This window comes from Leiobunum rupestre, chromosome 3 (genome assembly GCF_980474605.1).
Source record: "Leiobunum rupestre chromosome 3, qqLeiRupe1.1.hap1, whole genome shotgun sequence".
Taxonomy (NCBI): domain Eukaryota; kingdom Metazoa; phylum Arthropoda; class Arachnida; order Opiliones; family Sclerosomatidae; genus Leiobunum; species Leiobunum rupestre.
The window spans coordinates 27,931,407-27,956,421 of record NC_143386.1 but is presented as its reverse complement, the minus strand read 5'-3'; the positions used below and the strand labels follow the sequence as shown (position 1 = coordinate 27,956,421).

At 38.7% G+C, this 25,015-nt stretch overlaps 2 protein-coding genes across 6 annotated transcripts in view; both read right to left on the bottom strand.

Annotated features, from left to right (window-relative positions):
• Positions 1-25,015, bottom strand: part of LOC149951346 (uncharacterized) — a 468,892-nt gene that overhangs the window by 311,555 nt on the left and 132,322 nt on the right. The gene's annotated exons all lie outside the window — the stretch shown is intronic.
• LOC149951347 (uncharacterized) overlaps positions 467-25,015 on the bottom strand; it is a 103,302-nt gene continuing 78,753 nt past the window's right edge. The window contains exon 2 of the mRNA XM_090167978.1: positions 467-2,801. Within this exon, the coding sequence (XP_090024104.1) occupies positions 643-2,718 (2,076 nt within the window). The 5' untranslated portion in view covers positions 2,719-2,801 and the 3' untranslated portion in view covers positions 467-642. The remainder of the gene's footprint in view (positions 2,802-25,015) is intronic.

Below are 25,015 nucleotides of genomic sequence, written 5' to 3'. Positions count from 1 at the left end.
TGAGAAAATGGTCAATTCGATCGGAAAATTTTACCAATTTGGGATATCTACGACTTTTGGATGTTGTGGATGAACCCACATCTACTGGATGTTATAGCAGGGTTGGCTGATTTAAATCAACTTGATTTAAATGAATTTTTATACAGTATTTTTCAAAAAACCTCGCCCATTTCTATAATGTAGGTTTAAATATAATCTTTCTAGTACTTCCCCCCAATGTTGCATTGGATTCTACCTGTGGGTGGGGTTTCCGCCGATTTTTTTGTTAAGTACCAAAATAGGTTTTAAAGTAAAAACTTCTAGCTTAAATTGAATAAATTCAATAAACGTATATAAAGATTACTTCTTTAAAAAATTAAAACATTTGTTTTAGGTAAAAATATGATACTAAATTATATAAAACTAAATAATTAAAAATAAAAAATCAATAAAAATCCGATTTAAATGTATTTAATTTTTTTTAATAGGATTGGCAAAATTAGAATTTCGTATAAATTACAAAACAATTTGCTAAAACAAATAATGGACCATGTCTGAAAAAGCCAACACGTCGTGGAATGCGTCTTCATTAGTTGGGAACAAATAAAATAAGAACAAAAAAATGACAGAAAACCATGTGTTTCGTAAGTTTGGTTCTAAAATTCAGAAGTTTTGTTCTTCGGAACTGCATTTGACCTTGACTTGAGTGTTCGTGGTCATCGATACACCCTGGTTGTTATCCCCAGTTGGCCGATATCCCAACTCTTCTAATTTGACGACCGACGGAACCTCCACAAGCTCCATGAAGTCATAAAGGGGCTCTTCTTTGATGGCGCTAACATCGACTGCGACGCTGTCAGTGCCAAGTACCACTTCCTTCTTAACGGGTAGAGTCGCGGTTGGGTCGGCGTCAGGGTCAGGAACTTTGTATTTAACGATATGGACGTAGCCTGATTTATCGATGCCAGATGGAATTTGTTCATTTGTCACGCGTCGTAGCTGCACCGAGCAAGACCTAACTCCCCATTGACGACAAAGGCTCTCAATCAGCCGTGGTCGTGAAGGTGTTTTGTGTCGTGGATCTGGGTCGTGACTGGTCGAAGCGCCACTTTGGTTTCCTGGAAGACCATGATTTCGAAGGTGAGCTCGGAGGGTTTTTTTCGTGGCGAGGTCCTGTTCGCAAATTGGGTACTTGAGGGACCTTGCCCTCTGAGCGTGACGCACTTTTTCGCGGATAGATAATTTTATCTCGTATCTGGCCCGATATCCACGCTTTGGACATCCAGTTGGTTCCCCGACCATGTGAGTTTTTTTGTGGATATTCAAACAGTTCTTGAATGCTGATGCGTAACTACATTGGTCACATTGAAATGGTTTCTCGCCCGTGTGGGTTCTTTTGTGGGAAATCAAATAACTCTTCCGTGAACCTGCGTAACTACACTTGTCACATTGAAAAGGTTTCTCGCCCGTGTGAGTTCTTTTGTGGAAAATCAAATATCTCTTTCGTGAACATGCGTAACTACACTTGTCACATTGAAATGTTTTCTCGCCCGTGTGAGTTCTATTGTGGGAAATCAAAAAACTCTTTCTTGAACATGCGTAACTACACAGGTCACATTGAAATGGTTTCTCGCCCGTGTGAGTTTTTTTGTGGATAATCAGACAGTTCCTGAATGCAGATGCGTAACTACACTGGTCACATTGAAAAGGTTTCTCACCCGTGTGAGTTCTTTTGTGGAAAATCAAATATCTCTTTTGTGAACATGCGTAACTACACTTGTCACATTGAAATGGTTTCTCGCCCGTGTGAGTTCTTTTATGAGTTATCAAATAGCTCTTTCGTGTACATGCGTAACTACACTTGTCACATTGAAATGGTTTCTCGCCCGTGTGAGTTCTTTTGTGCAAAATCAAACGGTTCTCTTGTGAACATGCGTAAATACACTGGTCACACTGAAATGGTTTATCGCCCGTGTGAGTTCCTTTGTGTAAAATCAAACGCTTCTTTTGTGAACATGCGTAACTACACTGGTCACATTTAAATGGTTTCTCACCCGTGTGAGTTCTTTTGTGGGAATTCAAATAACTCTTCCGTGAACCTGTGTAACTACACTGGTCACATTGAAATGGTTTCTCGCCCGTGTGAGTTCTTTTATGGGAATTCAAATAGCTCTTTTCTGAACATCTGTAACTACACTGGTCACATTGAAATGGTTTCTCGCCCGTGTGAGTTCTTTTGTGGGAAATTAAACTATTCTTAAATGAAAATGCTTTACTACACTGGTCACATTGAAATGGTTTCTCGCCCGTGTGAGTTCTTTTGTGGGAAATAAAACTATATTTTAATGAAAATGCTTTACTACACTGGTCACAGTGAAATGGTTTCTCGCCCGTGTGAGTTCTTTTGTGCACAATCAAACGGTTCTTTAGTGAAAATGCGTAACTACACTGGTCACATTTAAAAGGTTTCTCGTCCGTGTGAGTTTTTTTGTGGATAGCCAAGTAGTTCTCGAATGCAGATGCGTAACTACACTGGTCACATTTAAATGGTTTCTCGCCCGTGTGAGTTCTTTTATGAAAAATCAAATGGCTCTTTTGTGAAAATACTTTACGGCACTGGTCACATTGAAATGGTTTCTCGCCGGTATGTTTTCTTTTGTGAGCAATAAAATTTCCCTTTTGGTTCGTGGCATAGACGCACTCTTTGCACTTGTGTTTCTTCTCTTCTCGGCTGCTCATTTTTCCAGATTCAAATTTTAAGTTCTGCGCGACTGGAAGGATTTGTAGCGTTGGTTTTCGATGAAGACCACTTTCAGAAAAGCCTGAACAAAATAAAATTAATATATTAGCCATCACGAAATGTTTCGTAAAAATAGATTCGGCGGCCCCCCATTCTGAAAGTGATGATTGAAATTACATATTGTTGACTAACATCAGAGGAATTAAGGACGCGCATTTTAATTGAAATTTAGACCAGTGGCGGCGTAAGGGGGGCGAGGGGGCGGTGCGCCCCGGGTACCAGCTCAAGGGGGGGGGGGTGCATAACTTGAAGAATGTTTTTGGGCTCGGGGGAGGGGGGGAGGTACGAAACGAATGACCCGCGAAAATTTCTGCACGGTCCTGGGGGGTGTCACCCAGCCTTCTTAAGCCGCCAGTGATTTAGACTCTAATTGCTTGAGGAAGATGCCGTAACAGGCGCCATATTTAAAAAGAGCTAATTGAAGGGCAGACACAACAGGCGGAGCTCAGGGCAATTGTTGCGAGGTCACAGGTTGTAGAATGTTGAGATGCGTATTGCACCACAGTTATGCAATTATACTGATAAACTAATGTTTGAAAGTTACTTACTCCCTCCTATTTGGGTGTTGTGGCGGAACTGGTCTGGGGGCACCCGGACTCTGGAAGGCTGCCGGTGATCCGGGTTCCAGGCTGGCTGGATGGTTAGGTGCAACCGTGGGGTAGCACATCTAGAAATGTCAATACACTAGAAGACCAAAATCCGCAAGGGATTTCGTATTTTTAAAAAATTCTGGAATTATACAAAGAAACAAAATTTAAAGACAAAATCCATAAAATTCTCCAAAAACTTATGAAACCACCGAATACAGACATTGGGTTTCGGAATGCTCGGGTTGGCACAATAGACTTTGAAGGGGGAGTGCGTGATTGGGTGAATAATAGGAAAGGAACTTCAAACGAGGGAATTATTTAAATAGGGTTTCCAATAGCCTTCCAACTGTTTGTGGGAACCTTGATGTCAAAGCTTAGTAGATTTAAAATGTAAAATTCACGGTGAATTAGAGTATCGACGTATTAAGCCGTAAAACAATGGAATTGCTTTAAAACTTTATTAAAATTACGGAATAAAATATCTAAAGCGCCTAAACTTTATTTACTATTCATAATGACCAAAAAAAAACCATAATAAAAATACGATGAAAAAACCTAATTACAAAGATAACTAAACAGATGAGACTAACGGTGTCTTATATTCTAACACTGCGTTTTTACACACAATCCCTAGGGATTTGAGTTTAATAGTTTCAAGTAATGTGTCCGCCGCCGCCGCCAATCGATTGGAAATATCAAGCAATCGCCGGCATTGTTAACATTTAGGAGATCGGGGCCCCAGAAGTAGGGCATTTGCCCATTTCAGTGATTTTGGCGATTTTTGAATTTAAACGTACATTATGTTTTTAAATTAAGACCAACTTGGTTGAATATTATATTTTTAGTTTGTACTCATCATGTCTGAAGTACGTTTTCGGTTGCATTAAGAAATTTCAATTTTAAGTGAGATTTCGCCGCAATTCGGGGGACCTCACAACCCGCGTACGCACTAACTCAACGCCATCTCCTGGGTACTTTTAATTTTTTGAAAATTAAGTTAAACAGCTCGATTAATTTCTTGGTCTTCAACAAAATTATTTTAAGCACTAAAAGCTTCGAAGTTCTATCATATGCAATAACAATGGGTTACCTACCTAGATTTGTCTCTTAAGTTCTACTCGAACGACCCACACATTTTAAACAAATTATACCTAAGTCATTTATTAAATTAGGACGAAGTGAATCAGATTGCAATCAACGTCATTGACACTACAATTGAGAATTAGAGATATCACTTCGTAGCTTTGGCCATGGCTGCCATTTTAGGCGCGTTTTTTTCTCTAAGAAATAATCGTGGGTGACGTGGCGTGAGGTCAGTACGATACGTGATCTTTTGTATGATATAAAATTTGAAAATGTACCTCCTATAGCTACAGCAGTAGCGCAATCTATTTAGTTTTCTTTGTATTTCTACATTACTACGATATTTTTGGTTAATATAAATTGTAAAGAAATTTGTTTGTGGATAAGACAATTTTTCGATTTTGAAGGCATATCTAATGTTTAACGTGTTAGTTACGTCCATAGATAATTTCTGTTTCAACTGGTACTCTACTGCAGCCTACACTTTATTTTTTCCAACTTTCAGAATTCAGGTAAATTTACCGCTGTCAAAACGCGCCAAAATATTGAAAAACTAAAGACGTTATTCCCGGGGGGTGAAAATCAATTAGGCTATTTTTAACAATAGGTACTTTGGTTTTTTTGTGTGTATTATTTGTCAAGGATTAAGTAATGCAATTTTTACCTCGTAAAAGACGACGTATATCGAGATTTTGGTACGTGTTGGATGAGATAGAACTGATGTCGAATTAGATTTAACGGCAAGATATTACTAACATTTTAAACAATGTGCCAACCGAAATTGTGTGTTTTTTTTTTACGGTGAATTCAATTCGATAGATACTAGGTACGATTTCACTGGATACGATGTCAGCAATTACAATGTGTATGGTAAAACCAACGATTTGTTTTTAAATGTAAAGCTATCAAACAAGAAAATAATGTTAATTAACTTATGAAGTACAGAAAAGTATGACTTATTTCTAATATAATTTCATGACACCCCCGCGTACTTAGAGGGATATTTTATATTTTCGTTGTCCTCTAGGTCGCGTTATAGATGGCAAAGCTTGATTAGTAAGTATAGGGCTGGGCAAGCCGCGCCGCCGTGATTTACCAATACTTCGTTTACTTTTTAATTTGGAACTTGATTATCGGTTGTAGTTTTGCTTTAAACAGATAAATTAGGTTTTGCTTTCGGTTACTTTACCTTGTCCAAATTTCACTGGGGTTGTGATGTGCGTTATTCTGGTTCTCTTTTACTGAATTTTTCTTATATTTAGTGATATCTTTCCGTTAAATCTATTTCGTCATCAGTCCTACATCACCCAACACATACACAAATTTCTAAATATGTCGTATTTTCCGTGTTAAAAATTGCTGGCAAGTAACAATTTTACATTTATCATATGTTATAATGTTTCAAAATAATAAACTGCAGGTAAAACTTAGTGCAATACTGTAACCCTTGACAAATAACAAACCAAAAAAATATCAAAAGTGCCTATTGTTATAAAATCCCACAAATTACTTGTATGTCATGGCATAGTTCATAAGAAATGGTTCCACATTGGGTTAGGTGCACCCAAGGTTATTTTCCCTAATATGAGGCGCACCGCCTTTATCGGGGAATTGTTGATTAATTGAGAATTGGTTTCTTCGTGACCGAGGTTTAGCTCGATATATTTAAATCCTACAATGCTCATACGCATCCTTAAGATAAAACAAAACTAAATGAAATTATTAATCTTTCGCCAACCTTTATTCATGAAATAAGACGTATTTTGTAATAGTAGAAGAATTTCCTTTGGGATTTACGGGTGATTTTGTTTTGCGGTTTCACGTGCAACTTTCTCTGGATATTTAGAATGTTAGAAATTATATTACCTGGACAATTTCATCGCTACCGTAGGACTCATGACGAACCAAAATAAAATGGTGCGAAATTTAACTACACAATGTTGTATATCTAATATTTCTAAAATATGACGAAATCGGAAAGAATGGCCTTGATGTCTGCATTACGACAATTTGTAGATCTCCCACGCCTCTTTCGAGAGGGGGCCGCCATCTTCCTTTCTTTCATTTTTTATTTATCTTTTTATATGGTATTTTTAATGATAACAACCAGTATTTACATATAGCTAGAGGATAGCGCAGCCGATTGAACGCCGCCGTCGGCGATTATTTAGATAACGCCGAAACGCCGCCGCCGAAACATTTTTATTTCGCCGCCGAATTGATTTCCATTATTAATTGCGTTTTGAGATCTAAATTCGAACTACATAGATTTTTTTGTTAGTACTCAGAGATGGGCACACCTCTTTAAAAACTACTCACACTTACTCATGAATAGCAGGGTAAATTTTATCTCACACTCAATCCGCTCACTTTGTAAGTAATAAATAAAAATTGCTCATACACTCATGTCACTTTCAAAATATAATAATTTAGCTCACTCCTTCACTCACTTTGATTTGAAGGTATATGTAGAGCTCATCTCCCACTCATTAAAATTATAAAAACACTATATGCTCATTATTCTCATTACATTTTCATTTAGCTCATCTCCCACTCATTATTCTCATTACATTTAGCTCATCTCCCGCTCATTATTCTCATTACATTTAGCTCATCTACCGCTCATTATTCTCATTACATTTAGCTCATCTCCCGCTCATTATTCTCATTACATTTAGCTCATCTCCCGCTCATTATTCTCATTACATTTAGCTCATCTCATTTTGAAATACATTCACTCATCTCATTTAAAATTAACTTATACTAATTCAAATTTGAAGAAAAATTACATATATACATATATCAAATCAATATTTTTAAACACAGTTTTGACTTAAACTAAAACAAATTCACTATCGAAAAGGAACTTCATCCAAAACTTCTTAATATGAACTTTTAGGAACTTTTTAATATTTTATAGGAATATTTTTTCTTAAAGGACAACTACATCGTTGTTCGGCCTACTCAGTCTTTCCACTGGAAGTTGGCTGACTGTCCGGCACATGTGCTGTGCAAGAAACCAACTTTCGTTGAAATGACAGAGTAAACTGATCAACTATGTAATCTGCCTTTAAGACTCTCACTTTGTTCGAAACATATAAAAAGAAAACGACCAATTTATTTGGTTTTTTTTAAAGTTATTTCTATATTCTCTATGCATTATCAGACGCTCTAGTTGCTTTGGTGTCAAACGCGCTCTTCTGGCTCTTTTTAACGCACCAGCTATGCTAAAGAGTCTTTCAACGTCCCCAGATGATGCTGGAATTGATAACAATATTTTCGCAAGTTTAGATAGTCTAAAAAGAGATATTTTATATTAGATATGTACATATACTTCCAAGCATTTTTCCTATTATATACCTTGGAAATTGATTTTCATTGGTTTTCCAATATTGAATTGGATCAAGGTCGGAGAAGTCTTCTGCCAAATATCTGTCGATTTCTGATGTAGCACGTTTTACACGAGGCCTGTTTCCCTTAGCAATTAGAGTGTTTAAAAATCCATAAAATCCACCATCTAGAGAATTATAGTTGTATAAATTTCTTATCATTGGCCATCACATTTAATTTAAAATACCTGCTGTTTTCATATTTTGTGTCTCGGATACTGCGATACTTGCATTATCTGTACTTTCATTATCTTCAGGTACGAAGATTTGAAGTTGGTTACCGCTCTTCTCGCCTTTTCAAAACTTGGTAAAACCAATTCTCTGGCAGTTTTATCTAATTATGGAGTTTTAAGAATAATAATTAATAAACAGGTACAGTTGGTCAGTTTTACAGAAAATAGTCTAAAATCAAACCCTCAAATAATGCTAGTTTTAGCCTCGGGTTTAAAATTGATGCTGAAATGATACCTTCATCTTCGAAAAAGACTTGGAATCGCATTTTCAGACTCTCTAACATTGTGTATTTTAAAAACGCAAAATCTCCACCAGAAGTGGTTTGAACACCTTGAGTGGCATAAACAACAGCCGAAAAAGCAACAGCCGAAAAAGCAACAGCCGAGGTTGAGTACTTTGATCCCTGTACAATATTAGTCGCTTCCTCAACTGGCTTTAAGAGTTGAATTAGGGTTGAAATGTCTTTGCTGAAATTAAATGTATTAAGCTTTTTTGTATAACAAACTGGTTAAAACACATACCGACTTCCCGATGAAGGCAATTTGAATTTTATTTTTTTCTTGTCATCATTGTAAGCCTTTAATAGAATTTGTTGAGCGTGGAAAAACACCTTATCCTGCAAGTGAACTTAAACAAGATTTAATTTTTTGTCATTATATTTAGCAAATATGAATACATACTTCGTTCAGTCTTTCCAAAGCGTACAAGGTAGAATTCCATCTAGTCACGCACGAAATTTTTAAATCTTTTCCTGCGTTAGCAATCAACTGACCAGAATACAAATTGGATTTTCTGAAGAATTTTATAATTGTATTGCAATATTCAACCAGTTGTTGGGCCTTTTCATCTTTTTTAAAACCATCATTAACTACAAGCTGGAATGTATGAGCCAAGCACCTTACACGATCCCAATTCATTATTATTGTTGCAATCTCATCTTCTTTAAGCTCTATGAAAATGAAAGAATATAGTAAACACCTTAAAATGTAACTTACTACAATTTACACACGGCAAGTATTTTCTGACAACAGTAAATCATCTTCTTCGCACATCCAAGCTGTCATCTCTGGAATCTTCACTGGAATCTACTCCCAATGGAGTCCAATCTGCACCAAATTCCTCAACAACATTAAATGCTGCGGTTATGTTAGATGCGTTGTCAGCCATTACTTTTCCAACCTGAGAAAAACTAAGTGTTACACTCAAAAATATCTACAAGTTCTTCACTACCAACCTGCAAAGGATCAACATTGCAGTCCTTTAGAGATTCAACCACTTTTTCTCTTATGTTTTCACCAGAATGTTTTTCTCCAAAGTATTTAAGCGCTAAAGTCATGGATTTCAATTCCCACTGGTCTAAGTTAAAAGCGACAATATACTCTATAGGTTTAATAACAACAATTGATATGGAAACTTTACCTGATAGAAAATGCCCTTTAATTCCAATAATACCCTCCCTTGTGCGTGAAGTCCAAATATCTAGAGTTAAGTGAACCATACCCGCACCTAACGAGCCCATTGTGGCTTTTATCGCTGGAACTACCTCATTATCAAAGGATTTATTGAGGTCTCTTGTAATTTATCTGCGAGACAATGGTTCAATGATGGGATTGAGCTCATACATAAACTCCCTGAAGTCTTCAGCTACAGATTTGAATAAAACATGAAATATATGTTGAAAAAGAGAGCCATGTCATGGTCATAATAACTTTCTGTTAATCCTAAGGGCATTCCTGAACCTGTAATGAAATTTAAAACTGCTTTTCTATACTTTTTTTTAATCCAGACATCCGTGGTTGTAGCTGATGGTCTCTTTTGACTTTTGCTTTGAAATCCCAGATCGATAAGTGTCTTAGGAGAAGATTGAGTACATACTTGACTCGCCGGATCTTGAGGTTGTGGATTACCGCGGTCTTTGTCATCAATTGAAACATTGTGGAGTCTCTGTAGAAAATGTGTGAGAGTTAGCTAACCTTTTAACAACTTTAATTCAGTTATTTTTATGTTTGCAACAAAAACAGAAGAAAAGAGCAAATATAACTTACACTCAAATGTCTTGTGAAGTTATAAATTGCATTTCCCCCATTGCCAAATATCGATTTGTCGCAATAAACACATCTCAAAACTAAATTATCTAATGAATGGCCCTCATATGTGAAATATTTGAAGAGTACTCTTCCAGCATTTGATAGTTTGAAGACAAATCCTTTTTTTGGTTTGTCCAAATTGTATGGTAGTTGGAGTTTGTGATGATCCAGCTAGCGAACGTTGCTTTGAAAAATCTTGTTCTATTATATCCTGGTTCAGATTTCTGGTTAAAACAAATTTTGCCCCTTTCTGCAAAAGAAACCTGGTAATTTCTGCAACAGACATGGCTTAAGTAAATATGAAGTTACAATTAATATATAAATTTCTCGAGATAAATAGTCCAGAAACTCACCAGTAGATTTAAGTCCTTCTAAAGTCTGTTTACTAACGAGGAGACTACCCGAGGTGATTATCACCGATTTTGTTGAAACTAGGAGGGTATGCAGACCTTATGTTAACATGAAATTTCACCAAGGGAAAAATTGCAATGGGCATTAGTTTTGCCGTGGCAACCGAAAATGTTTTTGACAACACAGTATGTATATTTTCCCATTGAAAATAACATGGGAATCTGAGCCTTTCTATGAAAATTTCAAAACCAAAAAAATAGATCAAAATTGACAAATGAAATGAATTTTAGGATATTTTGATGAATTTTGGTCAATTTGATCAAAATATGTTAAAATTGATCAGATTGTTATTTTCAATGGGAAAATATACATACTGTGTTGTCAAAAACATTTTTGGTTGCCATGGCAAAAATAATGCCCATTGCAATTTTTCCCTTGGTGAAATTTCATGTTACCATAAGGTCTACATACCCCCCTAGTTTCAACAAAATCGTTGATAATCACCTCGGGTAGTCTCCTCGTAAGTAACATAGTTTCCTTTTCCGCATTGGTGAAATTGGGGCGTTCTTCAATTTCTTTTTCCCAGTTTTCAAAATGCTGTACAAAATCATTTTCTAACCACTGAAAATTAAAGAAAACATTAATATAAGCATTGTTTAAAAATTTTAAGAGGACAAGTTTAATGTATACTTTTAGTCGGGAGTCCTGAATTAAAATTTATTTTACACCTGCCTTCATCAAAATTCCTCGTGTTTACAAGGTCAAAGAACTTATCAATTACTTTGATGAATTGTACAGTTTCACTGCACTCTTCACCAAATTCCATTTCTAGGGCATTGGCAACAGTCTTGCTCATAACCTGACAAGCGAATTTCACCTTCATTTTCTGAAACGAACCCAAGAAGCAATGTTGATATTTCAGTTTTGGGCACTTGCGAATAATTTTCTTTGAATCAAGTTCATAAAGGCGAATAATGTGTGTCCATAGAATTTCTTTCTTGTTTTTGTACAGTCTTCGTGATTTGGTTCCAAAGCCACTATTGTAAAACAATTTCGGGTAGTATTTAACAAATGTGGGGGGTCTGCCATGAAATATATATTTCGCGGGACATCATTTAAGGCATAGTGGTTTATGCAATTAAAACTATAATTGTTTGAAGTAGAGTTTGATTTGAAAAATTTACGATTACATGATCCTCCATCGGCAATCACTACTAGAACTCGGCAATTCATAGATTCAAGTTGTTCTATGGCATCCCATATAATATTATTTAAATCAGCAGATGTTAAACCATCACAATTAAAATATGCCTAAGTAAATTTCTTTTTATCAGTGAGAGACTTCACCATTAGTTGTAGTACATGAGTAGCTACATTCAAGTTTTCATTTCATTAAGTGGGGTATATCCTTCTACCAATCCAGACAAATCTCCAGTTTGACGTCGATACACTATATCTTCCTTTATTTTCATTTCATCAACAACTAAACTACAGTATTTTTTGAAAGGTGGGCAATTGTCTAAATCCAAATGTTGTCCAAGCTCTTCAAACGCTTTTGTATGAAAACCTGGATTTCGAATAAGTTCAGCTGAATATTTGTCTAGAGTATTTTTACGAGGCAATACCAGCGCTCCAGATTCCTTTAAAAATCTATATGCCTTTGGTGAAATGGCTTGTAATAATGCACACCACTTAATCATGTCACTGCTCCATCTCCTACCATATTTTGACTTTTTATTTAACATTCTTATTTGTTCTTGGATAAATGATTCACTGAATCGGCGTTTGTTTTTCTTAATCTCAGAAGTGGTCTTCTCATTTTGAATAGCAGCTTTTTGCTTTTAATATCATATACATTTGTTTTCTTAAGCTGTTTCTATATTTTTGGCATTTTAAACAACGAGATGATGGTGCTGTTGTAATAGCGAGACAATTTATTGAGTGTATGGCGTTGCTCATAACTTCATATTGGCCAACCTTCAACTTTTGGTTTCTTAACGTCTTGACTAAGTTATCTTCGTTATTACCAATACAAATGTGCCACTTTGAGATATTTGAAAAAAGTTGTTCCAGTTCAACTAAAGTGCTTATTTTAGGTGGTATCTCTTTTTCAAAGTCATGAGTATCTTTGATCTGACGACCATACACGTATAACTGTCGGATGCAATTTGAATCCAAAACTAGTTGTTGTACTAGGAAGTTTCCCGATGGCTTTGATATTTTAAGTTCATTTTCTGAAAAAGACGACACACACCATCCCAATGGACAATGAAAGTCATTTCTAATATTACTTAAAGTCAAGGTCTTCCCAGTTAAGATGGCTAAATTCACGGCAGGAGTTGTGCTACCTAATTGAAGGTCCATTGACGAAGATTTAACAGTCAATACTTGAGAAGAGGTTGTGAGAATATTCTCAACATTTACTCGCCTTCCACAAAAGGATGATTGCCTAACAACCTAGACGATATAAAATTATATTTAAAATAAGGATGCAATGGCACTTTTTTTGGTATATTTCTCTTTTACTTGCCTTTTTTTCATATGGTATTGGATCTTCCTGTTTACACTTTGGACCGTTTCCACCTGAGAAATGCATACTACATAAAAATCGGTTGCCATTTTTCCTCGATTTATAATGGGAGTCTATATTGTAGCTGAGTTCTGAAATTTCTGAAATTCTACCACACTTTTCTATCCATAATTTGTAACGTTGAGGTTCGAGCTTTGGGCATGGAAATTTTACAAAAAATATTCCTGCCATATGAGGCTTACCAATGTGGCGGCTATCATTTTTGCATAATCCATAAAAACAATGTTTAACTACCATTATTTAGTTATTAATATTTAAACTAAGAATAAGTAGACTCAAAGTACGCTTTTATCCTCCTACAGCAGCGAAATATTAAATAAATAAGACCTAAACCTCTCCATAGGCGTGCGCACGATAGGGCCAGGGTGGGCCATGGCCCGACCTGAAAACTGAAAGGGCGCAAAAAAGCTGGGGGAAAAGGGCGCAAGCCTTAACATTGTAGGTGCCCAAAAATTCCTAAAATCCACCAAAATAAGATTCTAAACTAGAACAAGAGAAAATCGATAAAAAGATAAGAATGTAATATACTAGTATAAAAGTATAGTTATCGGTAACATTCTAAAAAAATTGTTATTTGGTGATATTCTAGATTCGGACACGTAAGTAGTTTACCCCCCTCTTTCTACACACGCGTGGGAGGCGCACCGTGCCTTCTCCCCGGGGGAATGAAGCGGGGAATCGCGATTCCCCCCCCCGACGCGCGCGTGCTTACGCGTGCACTCGTGTTTGACGAGCACAGGTGTTAATTGACCTGGCAATCAACCTGTTCAAGGTCAAATAAAAAGGGTGAATATTAGTGAGCGTGGTATTTGCCAAGTATTGTTTTACTAGGCGGATTAGGGGTCATTGTCCTCTTTTAGTGGTTGAACTGTAAAAATTTTTGTTTTATGAAAGCGTCGCGTGGATCAATGAATAAGTGGAGGGGGTAAAGTTTGTATTGTTTTACTTGGCGGATTACCGTTAATGTAAACGCCGCGTGCATAAATCATAAAATCTTAATTATGAATAAGGTTAATTATATGTTGACATGAATATTAAATTTTAGCGGGAAAATCGGCATATTTGATAGGGGTAAAGTGCGTATTGTTTTATTACCTGTCAAGACATCAATGTTATGTTAGGAAGCGTCTTAGGGGTCAAGTGGTTGAACTCTTAAAATTAGCATTTTTGGCGGGTAAATCGGCGTATTTGTATGGTTTATAACCGGTAGGTAGCGTCTAGGGGGTTAATCAACAAGTGGTCTTAAGAAGGAAATATTAATGAGTTTTATAAGCTGTGTTTTAATAACCGTTAGGGGCCGGGAGTAGTGGCTCACTCCTGTAATCCCAGGCGTCCGGGAGGCAGAGTTTGTGGAAGGCCGTGTGAGGACGACTACCAATCCCCCCTACGGGTGGTCGGGATACTTCCGCCACGGGTATCCCCACCCCTGTCCCCACGTATCCCCCCGTTGGCGTGGACGTTACACATATCTCACCCTGATTAATCAGTTATTGTGTGTGTGCTGGGTCGACACCGATGTTTGTGTATCTCAAAAAAATAAAATAAATAACCGTTAGGAAGCGCGTTAAAAATGACAAAGACTTAACATATTTGTTCGGGGTATAGTTTGTAGGGTGGTCTCTCTTTTAACGGTTGTTATATGAACTCTTAGTAATTTTTGGCTGGAAAATTCACGTGTTTTGGCCGCCATCTTTAATGATTCATATTACAGAACATAACGGGTTAGAGTTTGTAGGGTATATTGAAATGGATGGCCATCTTTGTTATTTTTAGGAAATGTATACGCCTTATTTACTTTAGATCATGTTCAAGCTTGTTTTTAAAAAATTTGTTGCTAACGGCTTTTTATACATAATTAACCAAAAACGTCGCATTAAAAGTCGCTAGGCCTAAGGTAGTGCCTTGGGTGTAGGCTGACTAATATTATGACATTGTAAAATCTATGTATTAATTTGATATTACCGTAACATATAACCTTTGGTCTGCCTCTTTAATAAGGACGCGCGGGAAACATTGTTAACACATTACGGGGTAAAGTTTGTAGGTAGCCTGGCCATCGTGAATAATAAGCCTTAGAAAACTAAAATTTATGAATTTTAAACTGTGTATTCAAGGTTATTTTTGGGGTAAAGTTTGTGAAGAAATTAGGGAGTTTAGTGGTCATCTTGGATATTTCAAGTTTTTTAACATAGTCAATACGTTAATGACTTCTTAACAGTAAAGATAGTATATCCTGTTATCCGTTAGGAAGCGTCTTTGGGGTCATCTCACGTAAACATGCGTTGAAGCTCAATTGAAAAGGGTGAATTACATATCAAGCGTGGCCAAAAGACATTTCAATAACTCGCGTTTCGGCGTGTGTAACAAGTTTTCCCTATATGGTTCGATCAAAAAGCCGCGTCACGTGATCATCTGATTTACGGTTATTGAAAGGGGTCTTACATAAAGATTGCTGGTTAAAGTTTATTAGTTTGTCAATCATGCAATGCATTTTTTAGGTATAAACGTCGGTATCTATGGATATTTTCATTCGGATACATGATTACCTGATATGAAAACTGTAAAAGTTTCAATATTTGGTTAAGTTGTCCCAAACAGGGGAAACATTAGATTCTCAGGATTGCAGTTGTGAATCTTCCCTCCTTACTGATCTCCACGACTCCCCTAACACCCCCCTTCAAGTTATAGTGTCGTAATATCTGGCGCAGTCGGCAGGATCCGTAGATAAAGAGTCTTATTGTTACGTGATCAGTTGAATGAAGTCAAATAAATTTTGTATATTGAATTAAAGTGGTATAATGGAGTGGACGCATCCCAGGGGAGCGACAAATTGTCCATCTTCCTAGGAAGATGCTAATGGGGCTCAAGGGGCCATGAGTAATGATAGAATAAGAGAAACCACCGAATTTCTCGATAGAATAGACCATTTTAATCTTTCGGGTAGAGCATCTCAAGTACCTCCTGAGTTCATAAACCAGTTCGCGCAATGGAATTTAGCTAACTCCCAAGTAACTAGGGACCCCGTACCGAAACGAATCTCTGAGTTAAGACCAACTAATCCCAATAGGTCCCCTCAAAGTAAAAGAGGCGAAACAACGTCGATATTCGAGTCAACTAGAGTAGAGCAGGTAACGGAATCCACTGCTACCAATGCACACCATAATTGGGGGTCTCCAATCCCCTCCCAACCCAATCAGACTACTAGTGTATACACAACCCCTAGAAATACCGGTCCGATACGGTCCACCACAATACAAAATTCCGCACCCAGATTCAGCACTCCAAGTGTTAGCGAGAATGTCAATGTTTCTAGTGGAAGTCGAATCCCCCACTGGCAGAGTCCTTATGAGTATTCACAGTATGTGGAACCACAAGCGGCGTCAAGGGTACCTACCATTCTCCAAAATGTGTTAAATACGGCTCAGAATCTAACATTTCCGTACAATTATGGAAACCAACTCCCCAATATGTCTAGTGCTACCCCGTCAAATTTAAGTTATGTTAGGCCCAGTCTTCAAGCAATACCACCGCCTGTATTTAACCAGGGTTTTAATGTCCCTAATGTATCGAATCAATCAGGACAATTTAGCCAAAATCCAATCGGGTCGCACTATACCTATTACATTCCACCGCCACCTGGGTATCCCTATGCCAACCTCTCTCAGGGTCCCATGCAGTATGTATCGCCACTGATGCAATATCAACCCGTACAAACTCCATACCGTCGTAACCCAATCAAAGTTCCACCGATTCGATTCCGAGGGGAAGATGATGAAAGCCCTAAAGACTTTAAAGACTCTATCCTTGAATACCAACGGGCAATGCAACTAACGAATGATGAACTTTTAACCATTTTACCATTAATGTTAGAAGGCCAAGCAAAGTACTGGTACCGTCAACATGCAGTCCAGATGCATTCCTGGGCTGAATTAGAAAGGCTATTTGATCTGAAGTTTCTAGATAGCACATATACAGACACGATCTGGCTCAAGATACAGGCCTGTAAACAAGAAGAGTCTCCGAGTCTGAAGCACCTGATACGTATGTCAGTAGGATACTCCAACTCTTTAATCCTCAAATGGTTACCCTGGATTCTTCAGGAAATGTGTACCCTATATCCACGCCTAGTGAGCATTATCTAAATACCATTATTCAAGGTACCAGTGCTCCGACGAAGGACTGCCAGATTCCTAGCCTCGTCACATTCGCAGAAACAACAAATCAGCGCCAAGAAAGGATCAGCCACAATCCCGATGGCTCCACAACTTGCGGACATCCAGAAAGGCGCCAAGAAGGCGAGCCTCGTATTTCTGAAGGTTTTATGGAATGGAAAATGGATCACAGCTATGATCGATTCTGGGGCTGAGTATTCCTATTTCAATAAAACTACTTTTCTCCAAAGTCTTCCATATTACCCTATTGAGTCTCTTGATGAAAACCAAGTGCAACTGGCTGCCGAAGGACAGGTAGTAACGAAATACGGTCCAGTACAAGAAACGATTCGGGTTCAATCACAGACGGGACCACTGATCAAGTTCCAATTTCACATCTTGGAGGATCTCGTAGCACCCATTATTCTGGGAGCAGACTGGCTTTTTTATATGAGAGCTCACATGGACTATAATAGACAGATGGTAGCAGTGCATTACAACGGGTTCATTTGGACTGTCCCCTTCACCGACAACAACCCGGGAAAGAAGGAACCCCATAAACCAATTGAACTACCAGACAACCTACCTCTTACTCCAATACAACATCAACAATTAACCGCGCTCGTTAATATGTTTCCCAGTGTTTTCAGCGATAAACCATTACTGGTACGATCATTTCAACACACAATAGAGACAGGGGATGCCAAACCAGTGGCATGCCGGCTAGCAAAGACCTCCCCCGCGGAAAAGAAAGTAATAGAAGAACATGTAGAAGCCATGTTACGGGATGGTATTATTCGACCGTCAACCAGTGGTGATTGTACCAAAGAAAACCGGGGATACAAGGTTTTGTGTTAATTACAGAGTCCTCACCCAGGTAACAGTGAAGAACAGTCATCCGATGGCCGATGTTGAAGTAGTTATATCCAGCTTGTGTAATCCTCAATATATTACCACCATCGATCTTAGAGCAGGATACTGGCAGATTCCAATGGAAGACAAAAGTATCTCTAAAACAGCTTTTATAACGCATCTTGGACTTTTTGAATTTGTAGTCATGCCGTTCGGACTCTCGGGAGCCCCAGCCACCTTCCAGAGGGCGATGGACTCGATCTTCCCATTTCCGACCCGAAAAAACTATGGACTCGGATTATATATGGACGATTTATCAACCGGCGCCGAACGTTGGGTAAACATCTCAATGACTTACATTATTTATTTTCAACTTTAGAAGCAGAACATCTAACCGCACGAATCGATAAATGTCGATTTGCGCAGAAAGAAGAAAAAATTTTGGGGCACATAGTTGGCAATGGCGGAGTCAAACCCGACCCCGACAAGTCAAAGCATTAAAAGAATATCCAGTACCTACCACCGTCAAAGAAATACAAAGTTTCCTAGGCTTAGCTGGATGGTTCCGAAAATTCATTCCTAATTTTGCCTCTGTTGCCGCACCACTAAACCAACTAAAGAAGAAAGGTGAACCGTTTGTTTGGAATGAACCACAACAGGTAGCCTTTGATACGTTACGGAAATATGTAATTATACCTCCCACAGAAGGCAATTTTTTTATTCACACTGACGCCAGTGGAGTGGGCATAGGAGCAGTGTTGCTTCAAGAGCAACAAGGTGAGAAAAAAGTTATTTATTATGCCAGCCGTAGTCTAACAGAGCTTCAGAAAGCATACTCAGAGGATATATTTGTGGTACTCGCTTTGTTGCATTCACTGATCATCAAGCTCTGAAATGGCTCTTTAGTCTCAAAGATCAACATGGGCGATTGGCACGCTGGACGTTGAAACTCCAAGAATACGATATGGACATAGAATACCATCCAGGTACATCAAACCAACTGGCTGACCCACTTTCCAGAAATTTTGCAGAAAAACCTGAGGTCCCAGACGATTCCATTCAAACATTATGGGCACTGATCAATCCAAAGGTGAACCCATTCGAAATTCATACCAGAAATCTACAAACAGCCATGGCCAACCAAAGCCCTGACAGGACAACTGTTCGCAAGACCAGCCAGAGTCCTGGCATTACAACTAGTAACGAGGCTAACCAAAGCCACCCGAAAGAAGTGGAGGGATCGACCAACCACAGTCTACAAACCAATCCAATTAACTCTTTTTAATGACTTTTTCGAATTATGAAACCCAAAGAGACAATTTCCATCATTCGTGCGTTACCAGAAGATCCGTGTTTGACGCTCCTCAACAAATAACAGTGGGCAGCTTTACAAACACAAGACCCTACAATAACACCACTACTGACAACAGACTTACAACAACATCCGGAGTGGGTGAAAAAGGATGACATAATCTTCAAAAAACCCGATAACCCGGAAAGTGCTTTAAGGTTACTCGTTCCTAAAAACTCATATCAATCTCTTTTACAGACTTACCACGACAGTTGATTCGCAGGGCACATGGGCGCTGCAAGAACGTATCAAACAATAAAAGCATCCTATTATTGGAAAGGAATGCGTAAATTTATTATTGAATACGTAAAAGGGTGTGTTACGTGTCAAAGAATGAAGGTCGAGAGACGCAAATCACCGGGAATGATGTTATCTGCTACCACTAGAGGACCCTGGGAGATGGTGGGTATTGACCTAATGGGCCCTTTCCCCAAATCAGAGGAAGGTAACATTTATCTGGTAGTGTTTGTCGATTACTTTACTAAGGCCATAGAGTTAGCCCCTTTAAAGACAGCATCTGCCACCGAAGTCGCCAAACTTTTTATAGATAACATAATTTGAAGGTGGAATACCCCGATAAAAGTCTTCTCGGAGACTCGGACAACGGAGTCCAATTCATTAGTGACCTTTTTCAAGAGTTAATGATCCTTCTTAAAATCGAGCAGGGTTTTACTAGTCTTTACTATCCCCAATCCAATTTAACGGAACGATACAACCAGAATATCGGCTGTTTATTAGCAACATATGTGGGCCAAGACCATAACAATTGGGATAAGAACTTACATTTTATAAGTTTAACCCTGAACACTTATCCAGTAGAATCAACGGGATATACCCCATACTATTTAAATTATGGTAGATAAGTTCGTCTCCCCGGGGAATTGTGATATGATGAACTTGAATTAGAACCCACCGCTCCAACCACAGAGTTTGTTAATAAATTAAAAGAAGAGTACGAACTAGTGAAAACCAATATCGATAAAAGTAATAAACGGTATAAAGAACATAACGACAAAAATAAACGTAACCAATTTTTAGTAATAGGACAGTTAGTTTGGGTTAAAACGCATCCACTATCAAAAGCCGCAATAAACTTTATGCAGAAATTGGCACCAAAATACGACGGTCCGTATCGTGTTGAAAGAAAATTGAACGATTTAACTTACGAACTAAGTGACCCCGATACGAACCTGACAATAGGCCGATACCACATATCGAAACTCAGGGTGTACCACGAGCAAATGTGGCCAATGAACTCTGAACCACCGAGCGATCCCAACCCGCTAATGCCTCAACAAGAACCAACCGCTGCGGACGAACCAGTACCCTCAATTGCTGGTCCTTCTGGCATCCAAACGCGGAAAAGAAAACAACAACCTACCAAACCGAGTAAGCCTAGGAAAAGACCGGGAAAAAACAACAGAAAGACTGGGATGGTCCATGTGCGACTGATCCTTGCATCATCAATCAAAGTGCAGAACCAATAATAAACTGGGTTGCGTGTGACACATGTGCCAAATGGTTCCATACAATCTGCGTCGGAAGACGGGACATTACTGATAGCACCGATGATTTCAATTGTACAACTTGTCAACCCACTAATTTATCTTTTTGTTTCTCCTCGCGTAGAATGATAAAAAAAAACAAGTGCCCGACCAAAGGCCCCATCCACCCAAACCGTGGACCAAGATGAGACGGGTCACACCTCCTCCGACATCACAACCATTACCGGTGCCAAGCCATCCGTTCTCTATCAGGTCCCAACCGTCATCGCCGGTCGTTGCGGTATTCAATACCAAGGAACCCGTCCGCAACATTCAAGCGCAGGTAGAGAGAGGAGAAGGTGATAATTTCAGTGATAAAGATATCAACCCGCAATGGCAATGGCATGGCCCCCTCGGGAACAACTGCGACATCCCTGAACACATCGATTGCGACATACCACAAAAACAAGCTTCCACAAGAAAAACAACCCTTAATTGGAGTAGTGAAAAAGAAACAAAAACTGTCTCAAGACTTCCCGGAGCTCCCTCCAGTAAAAGCTCACGAGCAAGTCTTGGTCATCGATAGCGGCGACACCCTCCCTCCGAACATCTTCCTACCAGAAGCTTGGCGCTACCTCCTTATGGCCAATTCAGAGACACTCAAGGAAATCGCGCCCGAACCAAGACAAATTGAAAAAACATAACCATCACCAGAACATGAGGAAACAACAGGCAGAGGCAGAGGAAGAGGGCAGAGGCCAACCACAGCTGTACCTTCAAACTGCCCCCCGGAACCAATAACGACCCAAGAAAGAGGGTTGAGACCCGCCACAGTGTCACCCTCGGGACCACCATCCATCAGGACCAAGGGCAGAGGACGAGGTTTGGAACCAGCCAAAGTTTCAACCCCTGACTCTCCCCTCAACCCACTCCCAACCAGAGGACGAGGCAGTTGGAAACCCGTACCAACAACAACACCCACCATCCTTGACATCCACGGCAAGACTCCGATATATTTGGAGAAATCAACAACAAAACCTGAACTTTGGTTATTAACCCCAAGAGGGATCGAACAGCAAAACAAACAAGATATCGACACACTCATCACCAAAATAGAGCCGGAAGAAGAGGCAACCTTCCTGGACACGGAAATGACACACCAGATCCAGAAACCACCGCATATTCTCAGCCTCACAGATCCAATTCTCCCAGCGGAGAATATCATCCAATATCCGCCTTATAAAATCAAAAGGAAGCCAAGAGGACCACGACCCTTACAACAGAGTTTCATTGAGAAAGAAAGGGCAAGAAATCAAGAAGGAGGAGTATCGACCCAAACCCCAAAGATCTGGAATTGCCACCGGTCACACCAAGGACGCCTTCACACCAACCCCCAATATTGGGAGAATCGATGTAAGCTGTGCGGTGACTTTTTTCATCCGTTTAAGGACTGTACCCAAATGCTTATCGTCAAGGCGTCCACAAACTCCTATTCCGTCCAAACACAGACTGTAAACCATCGAAACCCTTATACCGACCCATTGTACAAAGAAGGGCAAGTGCCATAAACTTTAGACATCTCACTATGTCCAGTGTAATAAATAGTTTGATTTGTTTTTATTTTCACGTTAACAATAAACAACGAGTATTTTGTATGTATACCCCTCAAGTTAAGTATTATTTTGTTCGAGGACGAACAGGGTTTAAAGGGGGGGAGATATCACGACCCTTTAACTTTCGGGAGTGAGCATCTTGTTAATTTTCTACTTTTTTATATATTTTTTGCCCTCAGTATAGCCATCAAGGGACCATTCCTATATTGTTTTTTGTAACATTTCCTTTCTGACCTATTCTGGCAACCCCGTAGTTTTATTTTTTCACCCCGATAGACAATCTATTCTTTCAGTATATAAAGCCAAGTCAGCTTTAATCAGGACTTCAGTTTTTCTCCGGTTTTGTTTTAATCGTTTCTTCAAGGGTGATTCGGATGTGTTTAACATCGGTGACGCGGTTCGACGTTCAGTTTGAAAGTGCACGGTATTTGTGCGGTTAGTTCGGTCGAATTCGTGGTGTGCGCGATGACTTTGGTGTAAGAAGTTATGTGCGGCGAATTCCTTGGAAGGTTACTTGATTTTAAGCACTAGAGGACAGTTTGATCTATGCCTGGTATGACTAACTTTTAATTAAAAATTAACTCTTTTGAGGAGGTTTCGAGCGCACAAGCTCCTTATCCTTTTTTACTAGGTTATAGAAACATACTTCGATTAATTGGTTAATAGTTAGTCATTTAATTTTAAGTCATTACATGTCATTTGGAATCGTGAAAATGATGTGAATGTAATTTTCTGTATTGTTCTCAAAGAGGGTACATGGATTTATAGTTATAGTAGACCGAATATAACCGTTTTCTAAATTTAAAGATAGATAATTCTATTGACCAGAAATTATTATGACAGTCAGTCTAATTCAAATTTATGTTAATATCTACCATAAGTGTTCTATCGATTGATATACAGGTACAAATGCACCTTCTAAATTGACGAAACATTGAAGGCGTTTAAAACAGACCACGTCTATTATTTGCATTTGTATTTTTTTAAATTATGACGCGGTCAATCAGATTGAAATCAACGTCCATGACACTACAATAGTCCCCTGTAGCACAAAGAGTCGATTCAGGGTGGGGCTTTGGTCGAAAAGTAGCTTTTGGGTCCTGGTCCACATGCCGACTCTAAGTCTGAAACGTCTTTAGTCTATGACTGACCTGGTCACGAGTCTTGGATTAGTTTAAAATATTTTTATTGATAATATCATCAAATGAAGCGTTAATTGGAGATTGAGAATCGGAATTAGAACTTGTATGAGGTGCAGCTAGTAGACTCTTGATTTTCTACAAGCGCTACAAGAATGTTGTGATTTTTTTTAAATAAAATGGGATTGATGAATGATGAATTTATGATACGCCATATTCTCCATTGTTTATAAAATTATTTAGGTAAATTTTTCACAAGTCAAATTGACTAGTGAGCCCACAGATTTCGATTAATTTTAGTAGTCAGAGCATTTATTTTAGTAGTCAATTGCCATGACTAGTGCCTTATGTCCAACCCTGGTATGTGCATTCTCTCCTCCTCATTCGACAGAGATAGAACAAAGCTCAGCTCGCTAACTCTCACGCGGAACTCAAATCTGAAAAGGCTCTCTCGTGAGAATCCACTTTGGTCGGGAACGCTCTCGACCTTTCACGGTGGAGCATCCATTGACACCATCGCGCTCTCTTAGATTTTATCGCTTTATTTTAACTTGTTAATATTTTCCACAATAAGTTTCAACAATAAATCATTGTATGGAATCTATAAAACATTTCATTTAGTGGCGTGACAACGTGATATTTAACCATTATTATATTCAGATTTGGCTCGGTAATTTAAGTCGGCCCGACGAAGTTTCGGAGTCGGTTAACTATCACATTTTAAGTCTGTATAGAGTCACGTTGTGAAATAGGGCCGACTGTGATCCGACGTCGTTTAGGAGTAGGAAACAGGTACATTTTTAGTCGGCAGAGTCGACCTTTAAATGTCAGCCAACCCTAACTCCTCTAGCAGATTTCGACTGTAAAACCGAAGGTCGACCCGACTTCATTGTGTTATATCACTTCGTAGCTTTGGCCATGGCTGCCATTTCAGGCGCGTTTTTCTGTCTCAGGTAAAAATCATGTGAGGCTTTGCGTGACGTCACAATGATACTACTCTATACGTGTTCTATAGAATTAAATAAAATTTTAAAATGCACCTCTTATCGCAGAAGGAATATTGTGGATCAAATCATCCGTTCACCGGTAGCGCCATCTAAATAGTTTTCTGGAAAGTTGTACATTACTATGACTTTTTCGGTTAAAATAAATTGTTAAACAATTTTTGCCGTAATTTTATTAAAGATTTAAAGCAATGACTAATCTAATAGTTTACGCGGTAGTTACGCCCATAGATTAGTTCAGTTTCGACGGGTACTTTACTGCACTGTACACTTTCTATTTTCCAACTTTTAGAATCCTGGGGGGGGGGGGCGTGTGTA